Below are 14,931 nucleotides of genomic sequence, written 5' to 3' on the forward strand. Positions count from 1 at the left end.
GGACCACAATTAATCTGGAAGATGGAAAGTGGAGTTTACCCTGCTCCGTTCATACTGTATATGCTGTTTGGCAGTATCAAATGAGAGTGAAGGCATCTTGGATTTAAAGCTGCAGCCGTAACAACAGAGCCAGAGAGATAAAGCCTTATCTAATATGAAGACATTTTTTGACAGAAAGATTCCATCTCACAGGTTCATCTCAGTCAGAAGGTCAGTAGTTCGAGTTAACACAGCACTTGAACCCACAGCTATTCAGGGCATCGAGTTTGTCCCTAGGTTACTTCCCAACCCACACAACCAGAAACAGACCAAACCTGAGGCAAAGCATGGCCACTGCCAAAAAACACCACATGATAAGTGAGTGGGTTTGTGTGTATGTGTGTTTATTTATGTGGATTTGTATATTCATATGTATTTGTGAGTCCATGTGATCCCTGGTAAAGGGGAAAGAAAAGGTTCTGCTTCACCTGCTTCAAAGAAAACACATTTAAAAGGCAATGAAAACATAATGGTTGGATTTGGATTAGTCAGTGCTAAGCTTTGAGCTTGTTATAGTGTTTCCTCTCTGTAATCCAGCTGCTGTCTCTAACATTACCTCCATTGTCTCTTTTCCTCTGCTCTGTCATGCTAACATGCCGCTTATCACCATCCCTTTTGAATAATCACACAGTGGCAAGATGACATTGGCAGCTGCATAAGCTTTTAACATTATGCTTGCGAGGGCTGTTTGTCATCTGCTCTCCACACCCCACACCTTCTCCATGAGGGAAAGAATCGATTTGTTTTGGGGTGGCTGCTACTGTTTTTTTGTACAAACCGCAGTGCAAGGCAGCTTACTGCATGCTGTGTTTTCAGAGGGACTACTACGTCTCTCTCTCTCTCTCTCTCTCTCTCTCTCTCTCTCTCTCTCTCTCTCTCTCTCTCTCTCTCTCTCTCAGAGTGAAATGTGTTTCTAGGGGCTGCATGAGGCAGTACAGTGCAATATTCTATACCTGTGTTGTTGTTGACAAACCGCATGAAAAGACCTAAACCGAGTTTGTTTCTCTGTACTTTCTGACTTACCCAGCTTGTCTGTGGCACTCAGCCCTGACCCCACTGCTTCCTACTGAAGATGTGAAACGAAGAGTCACAGTACTGACGGGAAGAAATAATGTATTTGTTGAGGGCTATCATCAGCAGAGAGAATTATCCTTCCCTCTGTTTGAGCTGATTTTTAGAGGTCATAAAATCTAAGAGTTATACAATTATCCAGCAATTCAGAAAAGAAAAGAAAATCAAAGATTAAAAGAATATTCTGTGACTCAGTCCCTCAGATTTATCTAGGAACCCCTTGGGAGGGTCCTGATCCCCAGGTAGGGAACCACTGATTAACAATACAGCAGCAGTGTACGTGGGATCAACTGAGAATAATCTACAGTGCCCATGTTCATCATTATGTATCAATTCATTGTTGATTTTTTTTTTTGTTCATTTCATGGGATTTGTTGATAATAACAAAAAAAAAAAAAAGAATATCACCAAACTTATCCTTTACTACATCTTCTTTCTTAATAAACTGTGGCGGGGCAGATTTATAGATCAAAGCGCATGCTGTCTCTCTACCAGTCCCTCTGTGTCACAGACAATACCAGCATGGCTTTTCTTCAGTCATCAGACAGGAAAGCCCTCAGGACGTTGTGGGAGAGATGGAACAAATAGTTTATTGCTCAAGTGGATTACAGACCCAGCCCATGTGGAGATCCCCCTGTTGTCTCATGATTGCTTCTTTGTCTGGTTTTGTATGCCGCTCACTGTTTGTCCTTGTCCCAGACCTCAGGGTGGTCCTTATTTCTCTGTGCTCTAATTAGTCCTCCATCACTCACTTGATTACATTACATTACATTAATTATATTTAATGTCAGTTTTCTTGATGATAATATGAGTCATCTGTGAGTTGAATATGCCAGTGTTTAATCATTTGCATTAATTGACTTTATAAATGAAACACTAAATATCTTATAGTAAATGGCTGCATCCAGATCATCATCTCGCTCGTGTATCACTTGTCATTTCGTTCTGATAATAATGTGACGTGCAGTGGGCAGCAGTGCAGTGAGGTCAGTCATGTGCAATTCTAAATGTAATGAAATGAGATAAATGTTAATTAGTCTCTAGTCACTTGTATGAAGTTAATGGCTTCATTCTCTGTGGCTAGGTTTTCAACCAGGGGTTGGAGCAACACCGCAGTCCGTAGCTGCACTGAACGTTTTCACTCTCATTCGTTTGCCATTCAGATCACATGCTTTTCAAGAGCATGTAATCATGAAATCAAGCGAGTAGAGACGCCTCACCACCAGAAACAACCCTCACAGTAACAAGCAAGAAGGAAAAAACAATTGAAAAGGACTGAAATACTTGAATAACAAGTTGTACTATGAGGATCTGCCAGGCTGTGAAGAAGAAGAAAACTCACAAGTTTAGGCACGTTTCACTTGAGTGATACAAGAGTGGGACCAGTTTAAGCTTTTTCACCTTCAGCAAAAATTCTGCAAAGAATGCATTTGTCACTGACAATAATAATGCACAACAACATTTGCTTAAACTGCTGCAGAAGATAAGTGTTTTCTACTATGCAAATTCCCTTTGCTACAGTATTAGTTCATTCCAAGTTCGCTCTCAGACATAATTTTGAATGTGTTACTCCTTAATTTACAAAGGATGAAGAATAGCTGTGTTGCCTATTGTTTGATAAGAATAAAGTGTATTATTTGTTAAAGCAATACCACAGGTGCTTAACACTGCTAGGCATCAAGGCATGGCAGCATTGTTGATTTACTCATCTAGGATATAACATTGAATGTACTTTATGGGTGTTTACTGTTTGTGTCTTCTAATTTCAAACTGAGGATTAGAAATTTGGATTTGCTTTCATCCAACTAATAAACCAGATGTTGCCTTTGTTAATGAGTAGCAGTGAGGTGTCAGTTTTGGAAGTGGAAGTATTTATTTTTTACCACAGTTCTCAGGGGGGTTTCTCTGTTAAGGGAAAAAATACCAGCCTTTATCGGATTTGTCTCACAGCTTGGATATGAAATGCTTAGTTATCAATACACATAGTGAAATGTGCCAAATATATATTTGGACAGTGGCCACAGATTGGCAGTGAATGGTGAGGGGTCTGCTGAGGGATGTGCTGTCATTGACAGTTGCTACATCTGGAGAAGACACTGCTATCTGCACCCTTAAGTGTAGTGACGTGACATGACGAAATAGAAGCTCAAAAAAAATTTTATCATATAATATGTATGTTGTGTGTTTTAAATATTTAACCATAAATGAAAATATGAAGCCCTGTGGGTGTCTATAACCATTCTTTCTACTGTCAGTCATGTGCACTGAGCAAAATGCCTGTCAGAATACATAGAAACAAGCATGAAGCAGAAGTGAACAGAAGAATGCTTTGTAGCTGAGTTATTTTAACTGGCAAGTTGACAGATATTCAGTGATTAGCTATTGTGTTGCTTTTGGCAAGGATGTGTGGAATTGTTTTTTGTTTTGTTTTTTGATAAAATTGCAACTTTGCAACTTCAGAAACAAAAGTATAAAATGACATTAACTCTGTGTGATATTAGCATTTTTCTGTCAGCCACCTCTACCAAGCCTGTGCATCTCCCAGCAGCCTGCAGGACTTCAAAGGCCCCTACTCTGGCACACTGTACAGAAGCCACTTTTCCTCTGCATCTCAAGAATGAAATAAATTAGATTTGCTTTACATCTGTGCCTCTCTTTCTAGTTATTACTTTTTGAACACAGCTGAGGCCTTGTTTTTCCGCGTCTACAATCTGAGGGACATTGCAACAATTTCTGAAATTGTAACATTAGTAATGACACAATAGCATGTGAAGATAACTGTGTTAACTGTGAATTCTCTCTGCTTCTCTCTGCTTCTCTCTGCGTGTGTGTGTGTGTGTGTGTGTGTGTGTGTGTGTGTGTGTACTGTTTGTGTCTACTGTGTGTTTGTGTGTGTGTGTGTGTGTGTACTGTGTGTACTGTGTGTACTGTGTGTACTGTGTGTATGTACGTGTGGGCACCGCAGGTATTGTGGACAGAGCAGCAAGTGGTAAGAAAAAGGAAGAAGAGAGATGTGTTTGAAGACCCAACAGACCCTGATTTTCCCAAGCAGTGGTACCTGGTGGGTGATTGTCTCTGATCTTTACAGCCTACACCTCATTAGTCTGTCATTATGGCTATATAATGAAAATTGCTGCAATGAGGCATTTTTTTTAAAACACTGGGTTCTTTTCAATATCTTGACTTTCAAGCCGTTAATGTGTTTAAAATGTGTATTAGTTCTGAAATGGTATACAAGGTGCAGCTTGCTGAATCATGCTGGTTGTATCAACAAAGCAATCTAACTAGGTGCCCAGTTGAATATATAATGATATTTCATATTCTGGTATTCCATTCAAAATGGCACTTTAAATTTCGAGGCTAATGAGAATGTCCTTTTCTGCATTCAGATTTGTCAACAGAAGAGTGCTGTCCTGGACATTTTTTCAGTTTCTGCTCTGCAATTATTTCTGATTAAACCTTGAAGGCCTCCTTATTTAGCCATGGTTAAACAGTACAATACTCAGCGCTGCAGAATTTTCAGAGGGCACCTGATTCTTTTTTTCTTTTTCTTAAACATGTATTCATTACCGCAATGATATTACTTCCTTTGTGATCAGTCAGATAAGTATAAACTGAATTGCTGTCTTTTGTAATCATCCTGTTGGCCTTAGTTACATCAGCTTCACTACCAACACAAGGTTGCCTGAGTCAAATGCATAATGCACTGCCTGTTAGGATGCTGGGTTGAATAAAAAATTAGATGTCAGGTCAGATCCACAACTAAACTGTATCACCTGTGAAACATTGATAGCAAACGGTCCTGGCCCTACTTCTATTTCGTTATTCGCAGCTTTTCTCAGAGATGCTTTAATTTGCCCTAATCTTCTCTTTTTTCTTATTCATATGCACAAAACCTCTGTCATCACACCGGATTAATGACAACATTGACTATCCCAGAAATAAATCACCAGTGAATAGAAGCTGTGAAACCACCTCTGCCATTCAGCATTAGACCTCTAATCGTCTGAGGACTTAAACCCTTTTTTCTTTCCCAATTTAAAGTATTCTATATAGTTCTGGCTTAAAAATCAAAGAAAGATGGTTTAGCTGAAGGTATGTGCCACCAGTAGTGAAGTTTAGTCTTGGTAGTGCAACCAATTTATGGTACTTAAAGTCCTTTTGTTTAATTGGTTTATGTGGGTACAGGAGCCCCATCAGTCTGTAGAAAAAAAGTTACCTTAAGTATTTGTATTGAATGGTGTCTGTGCCAGTTGAAAGACAGCATCCATGATTTTGAGCTCCTCATCTAAGCAGCCGGGCATCCACACAGAAATGCATGAACAGGAGTTTTGCCCTGTGGAAAAAAAAAATCAGCAGGAAACGGAGGAGAGGGCAGAGGAGGTTGTCTATGATGTCTCCCCAGTCCTCCATCCATCTGTGTTTATCTCTTACCATCTCTTTTCACCTCTAGCGTGCGCATCTCTTCACACTTCTTGCAGTATGAATTTTCCGTTATTCATCCAAATCACACTTTACCACTCTCACTGTATCCCCTATTTGTCTCCCTCCCCCGCCTCTCAAAGCTTGCACACTGTTATTTCTTCTGCGAGAGCGGCGAATGCTCCCATCAAGATTTCTGACCTGTCCGTCTTTTTTTCCGACAGTGTAACTACAGTAGGATGCTCACACTGTTCAGCTCAAACTAAAGAGGTTGACATGTCAGGGTGATGCATTAAAATTGGATTTTAAGTGTTCCTGAACCAGCTCTAATCTTCCTTCTCTTGCATTGGTTTTTATTTTGGTATCCTGTCTGTTTTCATTTTTAATGTAAAGTTTTGCCAAGGGTAAAAAGCCTTTGCTGGTGATTTGACTGACTGTTCTCACCCTGACCTTTTCTGTTGGGCTGTGTGGGAAGTGTCAGTCACAGCAGATTGACAGCTGAACAAAAGGCCTGTGTCTCTTCCAGTCCACCCCAACACATCAAGACCTGAATACCAAAGTAGCCTGGGCTCAAGGCTACACGGGAAGAGGTGTCGTGGTGACTATCCTGGACGATGGCATTGAGAAGGACCATCCTGATCTCATCAGCAATTATGTACGTCAAAAACACATAGTAGTAGAAAGTAGCTTCCTTTTTTGTAAACAGCATTCACAGGTACAGAAAATTAGCAGAGAAAAATGACTACAGAGGTAAAATGAGAGTTTGAAGAGACATGATTGGTGTCCTGACCCTTTTCATGTCTCTCTTAGGACCCTGAGGCCAGCTATGACGTTAATGATGGAGACGCTGATCCCCAACCAAGATACACGCAGCGAAATGAGAACAGGTAATTCAGCAGCAAAAGCAACACTCTGGCAATGCTGCGATTAGGAATTGATTTTAACTGCTTCAGAATGGGCTTCCAAACACTATGGTAATTTGGCAAACAGACGTGGACATGATTCATTTCATCACGAGCGTGGGAAAGCATATCCGTATACTGAGAAATAATTTGGACCGGGATTTTCTTTTAAAAAACAACCCTTGTCCATCTCCTTGTTGTTTTGGACTAGGACTAGCTTCCTATAAACGTCAGTTGACAGGGCATGGACACTGATGAGCAAGCACCAAGTTTATACAGCTTTTGCTCCAGTGCTTTTTGGCTGATGCATTTACATTTTAAAAAACCAATTATATAAAGTTTGAAAGCAGTGGTGCAGTCATTCTGCTCAGTCATGAGAGATTGTTCCCATTTTTTTTCTTTTCTTGCTTCTGCACACAAGCCAAGCTGCTGTAGCTGCATTTCAAGGTCCAGCCTGTACAGCCCCTCAGCTACATTGGCTCTTATTTGTTGCTAATACAATACTTGTTTACTTGCCGTCAGTGATTCATGCCCTTCCCTTCCGGTCTTTGGTGATCGCATTAAAACATGTTCGCCCCAATTTAATGGTGGAACACTAAAGCACAAGCGAGGGCAAATCCTAAACCTTCATCCCCTCCCCTCTCCCTGTTTCTCCAAACGCTATGGTCCTCTGCCTTAGTCCAATCCCCCTGGAGCAGATGAGAAGCTACATCCCGCCTCTGAAATGCACAGTAGGATTTGTCTCAAATCTCTGTCTTTTCTGGGACGACTGCCACTAAGTCTTTTTGTAGTTGTTTGTTTGTTTTTCTTATTTATTTTGGTTGCAAAGCGCAGCATCCACTTGCAGTTGGTCCGAGAAAGAAGCTAAATAAGCTTAACAAGTTTTCGTGAGATAGTAGAAACTATTGTATGAAAATAGAATCCTTTCTGCACAGTCGTACTTATTTGAACTTTCACAATGTTTATCTCTCTAAGCCGCTTCTGCTGTGCACATAGCGTTGTTTGTTTCTCTGTCCTCGTCTGAAATATGATCATTTCATCTACAATATTTACTTATCCTGAAAGGGGTTAGCGTCAGCAGGTTTTTGAGCAGAAGCCTTGTTTCTTGTCCTTGCCGAAAGCTGGAGCAGCCATGCAGAGCGACCCCAGCCCTTTCTGTCAGTGTAAAGTAGATCCCACTCTGTCCTGCTGATGGAACAAAGCACTACTGGAGGGGATTACTCCTGCCTCTGGTTCACTTCAGCTCCCCAACTGCAGCATACTATAACTTCAGAAAGGCACACACACACACACACACACACATTATAAAAACAAAGAGTGCACAGATTCACACTCACACACACTCTACTACTCATGTCAGTGGAATTGCCAAAGCTATTATCTTGGACTGGATCAATTTATGAGCATGGAATGAAAAGCAAGGGTGTGTCTGTGCGTCTGGAGCGTGGAGCTGTGGTGTTTGGAGTGACCTGTGGACAAATTATATCCAATGAGTTATGTAAATCACCACAGAGTAATACAAACCGACAGTGAGTAATGCTCACAACCCCCACACAATGAGATTATATGAATATATTCATAGGACAACAAAAAGAAAAGGAGAGTCGGAGGCAGGCATTTTTTCATAGCTATGAAAACTAGTTAATTTGCACTGATGACACGCCAGGCTGATTTTTAAATTTTCATCTCCGGGTTTTTCCATCGAGATGCTCTTTGCTCTTGAGTTGGCAGTTCTGGCAGATATTGTTGAAGTGGGTGCAGGCTAAGTTGAAGGCCGGTTGAAGTCAAGCCAAGTGGGTAATCCATTTGTGCTCCATCACGGCAGTGTTTGTTTGTTTTTTTCTCTACTTTTGTCCACTTCTCCTCCATTATGTCAGTGTGATATGGATGTATCGGGTTTGGAGCGGAAGATATCAGGATTGATTTCACTTCCTGTCCACAGCCTGTCAGGAGATCGGCGCACTATATATTTCTAAATATATGGTCAATATTATGCAATATTATGAGGATATTAATCATGATAATGACAATACAGATATTTTTTCATATCCATACATATCAAGATATAAAACCAAATATAAAAACATCAAACCAAAACCTTAATAATCAGTTTTGTTCATGCTGAATTACAGCATACTGAGAACCATCAATTTTGCAACATAATTTGTAGAGTGATAATCTTAGGTCATATCATCACGACATGATTTCCCTAAAATTTGTCATCAAATTTGAGACAATAATCCTGAATTATCACCAAGTCATCAGAAATAATTCATCCTGTTCATTTTTTTGTAGATTTAAATAAATGTGTTGCAAAATGGTATCACTGATGTAAAGATGTAATATATGTTGCAATTGTAATGCATAATATATAATATATAATAGCAGTGTCTGGAATGGCTACTGTATTCACACCGGATCATATTTATCACACATCAAAACTACACACCACTGTGCAGATTTTCAGTTGACTTATTTTTATTTGTTTAAAATCTGAAGTTTGGGTGTGTTTAATTTGCTCTAATATATGTATATATGTATAACCAGCCAATTAAACTCTCCGCCTTCTCTTCCTCCAATACATATAGCCACACACACAAACACACACACACACACACACACACACACACCCACTGTCCCTGTTCCTCTAACCCCCTGCTGGAGAGCTATTAGTTCCTGTTGAGAACTTTTCACAGTGGTCCATTAATTGAGATCCATATGCCAGGATGGAAGATTGCTTAGCGACAGCCTTTATTAGAAAATGACTGGCATGCTACGCAGCCTCTAGTGTCCTTCAGTCCAAACCAATCCATCAGCACCTGAATACTAAAGTGACTTAAACTCAAGGATGGACGGATGAAGGAAGAGGTGTGGTGGCTAATCTGGATGATGGCATTGAGAAAGACCAAAGAAAGTGTTTGCATGCTTCTCCGCCCGATGAAATTGGTTCGTCCTTGGTGGCACATGGCTATTTGTTTCTCTGACCAACAAAGTGCTAGAAGACACACATCTTTAGTTTAATTTCATTAAATTCTAAATTTCTAATGACATTAGTCAAGGTCGGGCAGGCATCCCCTGCATTAGACAGCTGGGGGAAGACCTGCAATTCTTAAGAGGTGAAGTAGACGGTGGCTTTTAGTATTGTACATATTTAATCCAATTAAATGTTTTTGTAAGGTTGTACTTTTCGAAAACTTTATTATTTCATGTTTATGAATTAACAAAAGCTTAAGCAAGTTGTCGATGTTCTAATCTGTCTCTGAAATGTAAAAAATTTGTGGAGAATCTTTCATGAAAAAACAGTAAGTTAGTAATATTAAGAAATTATTCTGAAAACTGTACTCAATCCACTTCTCTTGTAAGGATCTTCTTCTTTACATCTGTGGTTTCTGGCGGATGAGGCATTAACTCATGATTTTACATCTTACTTAATCCAGCTATATCGCTTAAATCAAAATGTGACAGGGAACTGACTCTGGAGTTGAAATATTTCTGTGCTTCCCTGTCAACACATGGTTTTTGTTAACAGTAAAGCACTGTCAACACAAACCATGTTCCGAAACATTTTTCAACACGGTGTCACTGTGGAGTATTTTGTGTACTTAATGACAGAAAAGAAACTCCAATCCAATTTGAATTCCAGCAGCAACACCAGTAAAAAGGAAAATGGCAATGGGGTTAAATGCTATCTGCGGGCACTGTGTCCTTGCCCAAACTCTGCCAGACAAGTGGTTTCTGAAGCTTGAAACGAACCCTGTTTAAGTATGTGAATGCAAATGAAAAAGCCCGTCCTGAGCTCTGCAAATCCACACCCCTGCTGTACATACGCTGCATGCATATCTAAGTCTGTGTGGAGGTAATAAACCTGAGTTGTCAAGGGGGTGATACAGGACAAATCAGACCGAAGGAGAGCACAAATCAAAGGAGACAGCTTCCTCCTGCATAGTCTGCTGTAGCGCCTTTGTTAGAGTGTTTGACACAGCAGGTCACACCTGCACCGCATTGACATTGCCACTGACATATTTTAGAGTGTAGCATTGTGTAGAATTGGCATTCTTGAAGCATCTCCATTCATGCTCTTATGTCACATTTTTTCTCCTCTGTGGTTCAAAAAGACATTTTAGTCATTGCAGTACTTGAGTGAATGAATTGCAAAACATCTTCTATTTCATGTACAGTGGCTTCAGAGAGTATTCAAACCCCTTCACTTTTTGCACCCTTTTTGGGTTGTAGATCTCATTTGAAATTGACAAAGTTGCCATTTTGCCCATCAATCTGTACTCAATAATCCATAACTACAAAGTGAAAACATATTTTTAGAAATTAGGCCTGGGTGATAAAATGACGCAGTTGTGTACTACTTTTCTTCTGGTCTTTATTAAAAATATGTCATTAAAAATTATCAATATCAAGTGATATGGAAATGTTTATCCTGATAAAGATATCGGCCATATTACCTGGCCCTATTAGAAATTTTTGAAATCTTCTATTTACAAAAGTTCAAAAGTGTTCGTTCCCTTTGTGTGCAAACTGCGTTGATTGGACAGAGTTTACAAAGGCCCACACCTGTATAAGTTTCCCACAATTCACACTGCATGTCAGGACAGAAACCAAACCATGTAGTTTGAGGAACTCTAAAATTGTGGTGAGGAATATATCAGGGCAAAGGTATAAAACTATTTCCAAAGCTTTGTGTGAAGTTGTGCCTCACAGTGATGTGGTACCACCAGCACTCCGGTGGTCTGGGAGATGACCAACATCCAAAAAATCACTGCAACAGAGCTTCACAAGTCCTCTGCAGAGATGGGAAAAACTGTCGGAAGAACAACCATCTCAAGAGAACTGCATCAATGATCCCTTTATGGTAGAGTGGCTAGATGAAAGCCACTTTGAGTAAAGAAAATATGACGGCATGCTCATATTATCCCAAGTGGCATTTAAAGCTCTCTGAGAGTATGAGGAAAAAGATTCTCTGCTGTGGAAACCAAAATGTAACCCTCTGGGCGAACCTCGAAATATTATGTGTGGTGGACACCAGGCACTGCTCATCACCTGGTTATTACCATCCCTATGGGTGAAGCATGGTGGTGGTGCTGGCAGCATCATGCTGTGGAGACTTCTCAGCAGCAGGGACAAGGAGACAGAATTGAGGGAAGGGTGAATGCAGCCAAATACAGAGAAGTCCTTGAAGAAAACTTGCTCCGTGGTGCACACAATGTCAGACTGGGGCGACAGTTCACCTTTCAGCATAACAATGATCCTAAAGCATACAGCCAAGACAACGCTGGGGAAGCTTAGGGACAAATCTGACTGTCCTTGAGTGGCCCCGCCAAAGCCCAGACTTAAACCCGACAGAACGTGTGGAGAGACCTGAAGACGGCAGTTCACAGGCACTTCCCATCCATTCTAACAGAGCTTGAGAGGATCTGCTAAAAAGAACGGGATAAACTGCTCAATTGCAGGTGCACAGAGCTTGTAGAGATTTACCCAAGAAGACTCACAGTTGTAATTGCTTCCAAAGGGGCCTCTACAAAGTACTGAATTGAATTTTAAAATGTACAAAAAAGATTTTAAATCATGTTTTCCCTGTCATTGTGCATTGTTGAGTGTAGATTGATGAGCAAAAATTTCCATTTAATCAACTTAAAGTGCAAAAAGTGAAGGGGTCTGTACACTTTCTGAAGCCAGTGTAGGAGACACACTCTTCCCTGTAGATAAACACACAAATAGTTAAAGACTGAACCCACTTTAGTGAAAGCGAAGCTTGTGTAAGCTCTATTATGAGACTTCATTCGTCGTTCTGAGCCCAACACTTGACAATTTTAAGAAAGTTAGATTTTTTAGAGAATCTCAGACTCTTAAGTTTACTGTCGGCATGGAAAAACTGTGTATGGAAAAAGAAAAATAAGGAAACAAGAAAACAGTAGGAAAACTGCACACACAAAAAATATTCTCTCTATTTAGTCTTGCCGTCCCATGCTGCAGATAAATGTCTTCCACTGTTTACACCGAGTTTATCAATTATTGTTTACAAAGCCAGCTTTTGTCAAACCTGAATAATGTAATTCTGCTCCCCCTTGTCTTGTTTATTCCAGCGGGGATTGCTTGTTTATTTTCCAGACAGCCAGCAGACTTTTCGGAGGTGATGTTGGCAGGGACCTCGCTTTTAAACCTGACTCCTCAGGCTTTCTGTCTGTTTTCCTGCTATTACTTTTGGCAGAGAAAAGGACAGTGTGATTGGGAGCTGTCTTTTTCTAAACATTTTGACACAGTATAGCCCATGGTGATTGGAGCAGCAGTACTAAGCCAAACCTCATTTGGCAAGACATCACCTAGCACCTGGAGTCACACAATATTAGTCTACCCAGCTGACTGGATACTGATGAATGGGATGTTTAAGCAGTTTAGTCTGCAGCGTGTGAAGACAGTCCAGTTTAGACATGCGAGGTGATGTTGAGACATTTGTTCCTTGTCCCAGCAGCTTACTTTGATTTCTCTTATGACGTGAAATAATTTAAACGTGCTTTACTGTTTGGCAGACTTATTTTCACTAAGCCACACTGAGTGGTTTTGCATCTCGTTTTCATTTATATCCTTTTCAGATACCTCATCATTGGGCAATGGTCACTTTAATCACAATAGCCCCATAAAAAGAGTTTATTTCCTCTCCTACCACAGTGCTTTATATAGCAGAGTAATAATATATTTTATTTAGAGAGTAGCACAGCTGTTACTGTGTTGCCTGACAGTAAAAAAGGCATCGATTTCTGGGTCCCTTCTTTGTAGAGTTAGATTTTTTCCGTCCTTGTCCGCATGAGTTTCCTCCCACATAAGGACTTGCAAGTCTGATGGACTGGAGATTCTAAATTGCCTAGAGGTATGAAAGTTCATCAAAGTTACTGTGTCTATTTGCCTGATGATGGGCTGACAACTTTTCCCTGTTTCCCTGCCTTCTGCCCATTGTATCATAGATTAAGAAGTCAGCATTGTTGACACAAAGTAAGAATACTTTAAGTAGAAAGATAAATAAATTATTCAGTAATTTTGAAACAAAGACATCTGATCATCTTCTTTAGGAGGCTGGAGGCAGCACCTACCGCTATGTTCGGCCACAGAATGAAGAGATCTCCACTTCACACTCCAGTGTAACCATTTGAACAGACCTGCCTGAGGCCACAGCTGAGCTGAGCTGAGCAGAAAATAGCCTAATCCTTTTGGCAGCTCCAATGAACGGACCCTTTTCAGTCCCTCTAAAAACAGATAGAAACCAACAAAGCAATTCCAAGTGTCAGATCCTACAGTTTAACCAAGCATGGGTTAGACATCAGTCACATTTGGCAATGCGTATTTGAATGCTCTCTATACAGCACAAACACGACACGAGTGTGTGTTTTGTGCATTCACCCTCCATCTGTAAACACAAGTTCTCAACGCTATGATACACATCTTTCTGTTTCAAGTACTATATGAGGGAGAATACCATGTCAGTGTGGAGAAATAATGTGCTTTTCTTACTCATTTGCTGAAGGCTAATAGTAGTACCTAGAGACAATTTAACACATAAACTTGTTTACTCATCACAAGGCGTACAACTCGGCCTGTTAAACCAGTAGTGTACTCTCTTCTGCGCCTCTAACCAGGGTCTTCTTGGTTTTGGCTTCAAACTTAACACAGAGTGTACATTATAAAACTGGAGTTGAGAAATGCCGGATCCAGTGTTTTTGGAGCTGCTAGAGTGTTAAAGTGTGCTTCAGCCTCTGCTATTTGATTTTGACTATTGATTTTTTTTTTTTTTAATCTTGTCTCTTGTGAATCCCCCAACTTTATGGAAGAGCAATAATACATGAGCGGAACACCCTTTAAAGATGGATTTAAATTTCTGTATTCTGGGGTCATGCATTTAACTACACCAAAGGCTTTGCCACAGCTGGCCTGAGCCTCCTCAAAAATTTAAAAATTTAAGTACACGGTGGGGCTACTGTGGCTGCAGAGGTACTATGTAGAGACAGCAAAAACTGTGGTTAGTCAGTAAATAATGTCAGGAGAGATTGTTGAGGGTAAAAGCAAAACGAGAACTGCGAAGAAAGATTCTGATATATTTTAGATCAGCGGTCCCCAAACTTTTTTCAGTGGGGGCCACATCAACTTTCCTTTCTGAGATGGGGGGCCGAGGTTAGTCTATAACAGGAAATGATATGGGCCAGGGTGACAACCAGTATTATTGTGGAGATTACAATGATAATTTGTTGTAGCTGCCCTTCGTTTGGCACCACCTGGGGNAAGAAAGATTCTGATATATTTTAGATCAGCGGTCCCCAAACTTTTTTCAGTGGGGGCCACATCAACTTTCCTTTCTGAGATGGGGGGCCGAGGTTAGTCTATAACAGGAAATGATATGGGCCAGGGTGACAACCAGTATTATTGTGGAGATTACAATGATAATTTGTTGTAGCTGCCCTTCGTTTGGCACCACCTGGGGCTGTTGATTTGCAAAAAA

At 40.4% G+C, this 14,931-nt stretch overlaps 1 protein-coding gene across 1 annotated transcript in view; it reads left to right on the plus strand.

The window, feature by feature from the left end:
• The window catches only part of furin (furin, paired basic amino acid cleaving enzyme), an 84,529-nt gene that overhangs the window by 36,717 nt on the left and 32,881 nt on the right, over positions 1-14,931 (plus strand). The window contains exons 4-6 of the mRNA XM_022754566.1: positions 4,076-4,171; positions 6,059-6,187; positions 6,343-6,419. Coding sequence (XP_022610287.1) covers positions 4,076-4,171; positions 6,059-6,187; positions 6,343-6,419 — 302 coding nt within the window. The remainder of the gene's footprint in view (positions 1-4,075; positions 4,172-6,058; positions 6,188-6,342; positions 6,420-14,931) is intronic.

The sequence above is a fragment of the Seriola dumerili genome, unplaced genomic scaffold, assembly GCF_002260705.1.
Source record: "Seriola dumerili isolate Sdu_G_001 unplaced genomic scaffold, Sdu_1.0 BDQW01000219.1, whole genome shotgun sequence".
NCBI classification, from domain to species: Eukaryota; Metazoa; Chordata; class Actinopteri; order Carangiformes; family Carangidae; genus Seriola; species Seriola dumerili.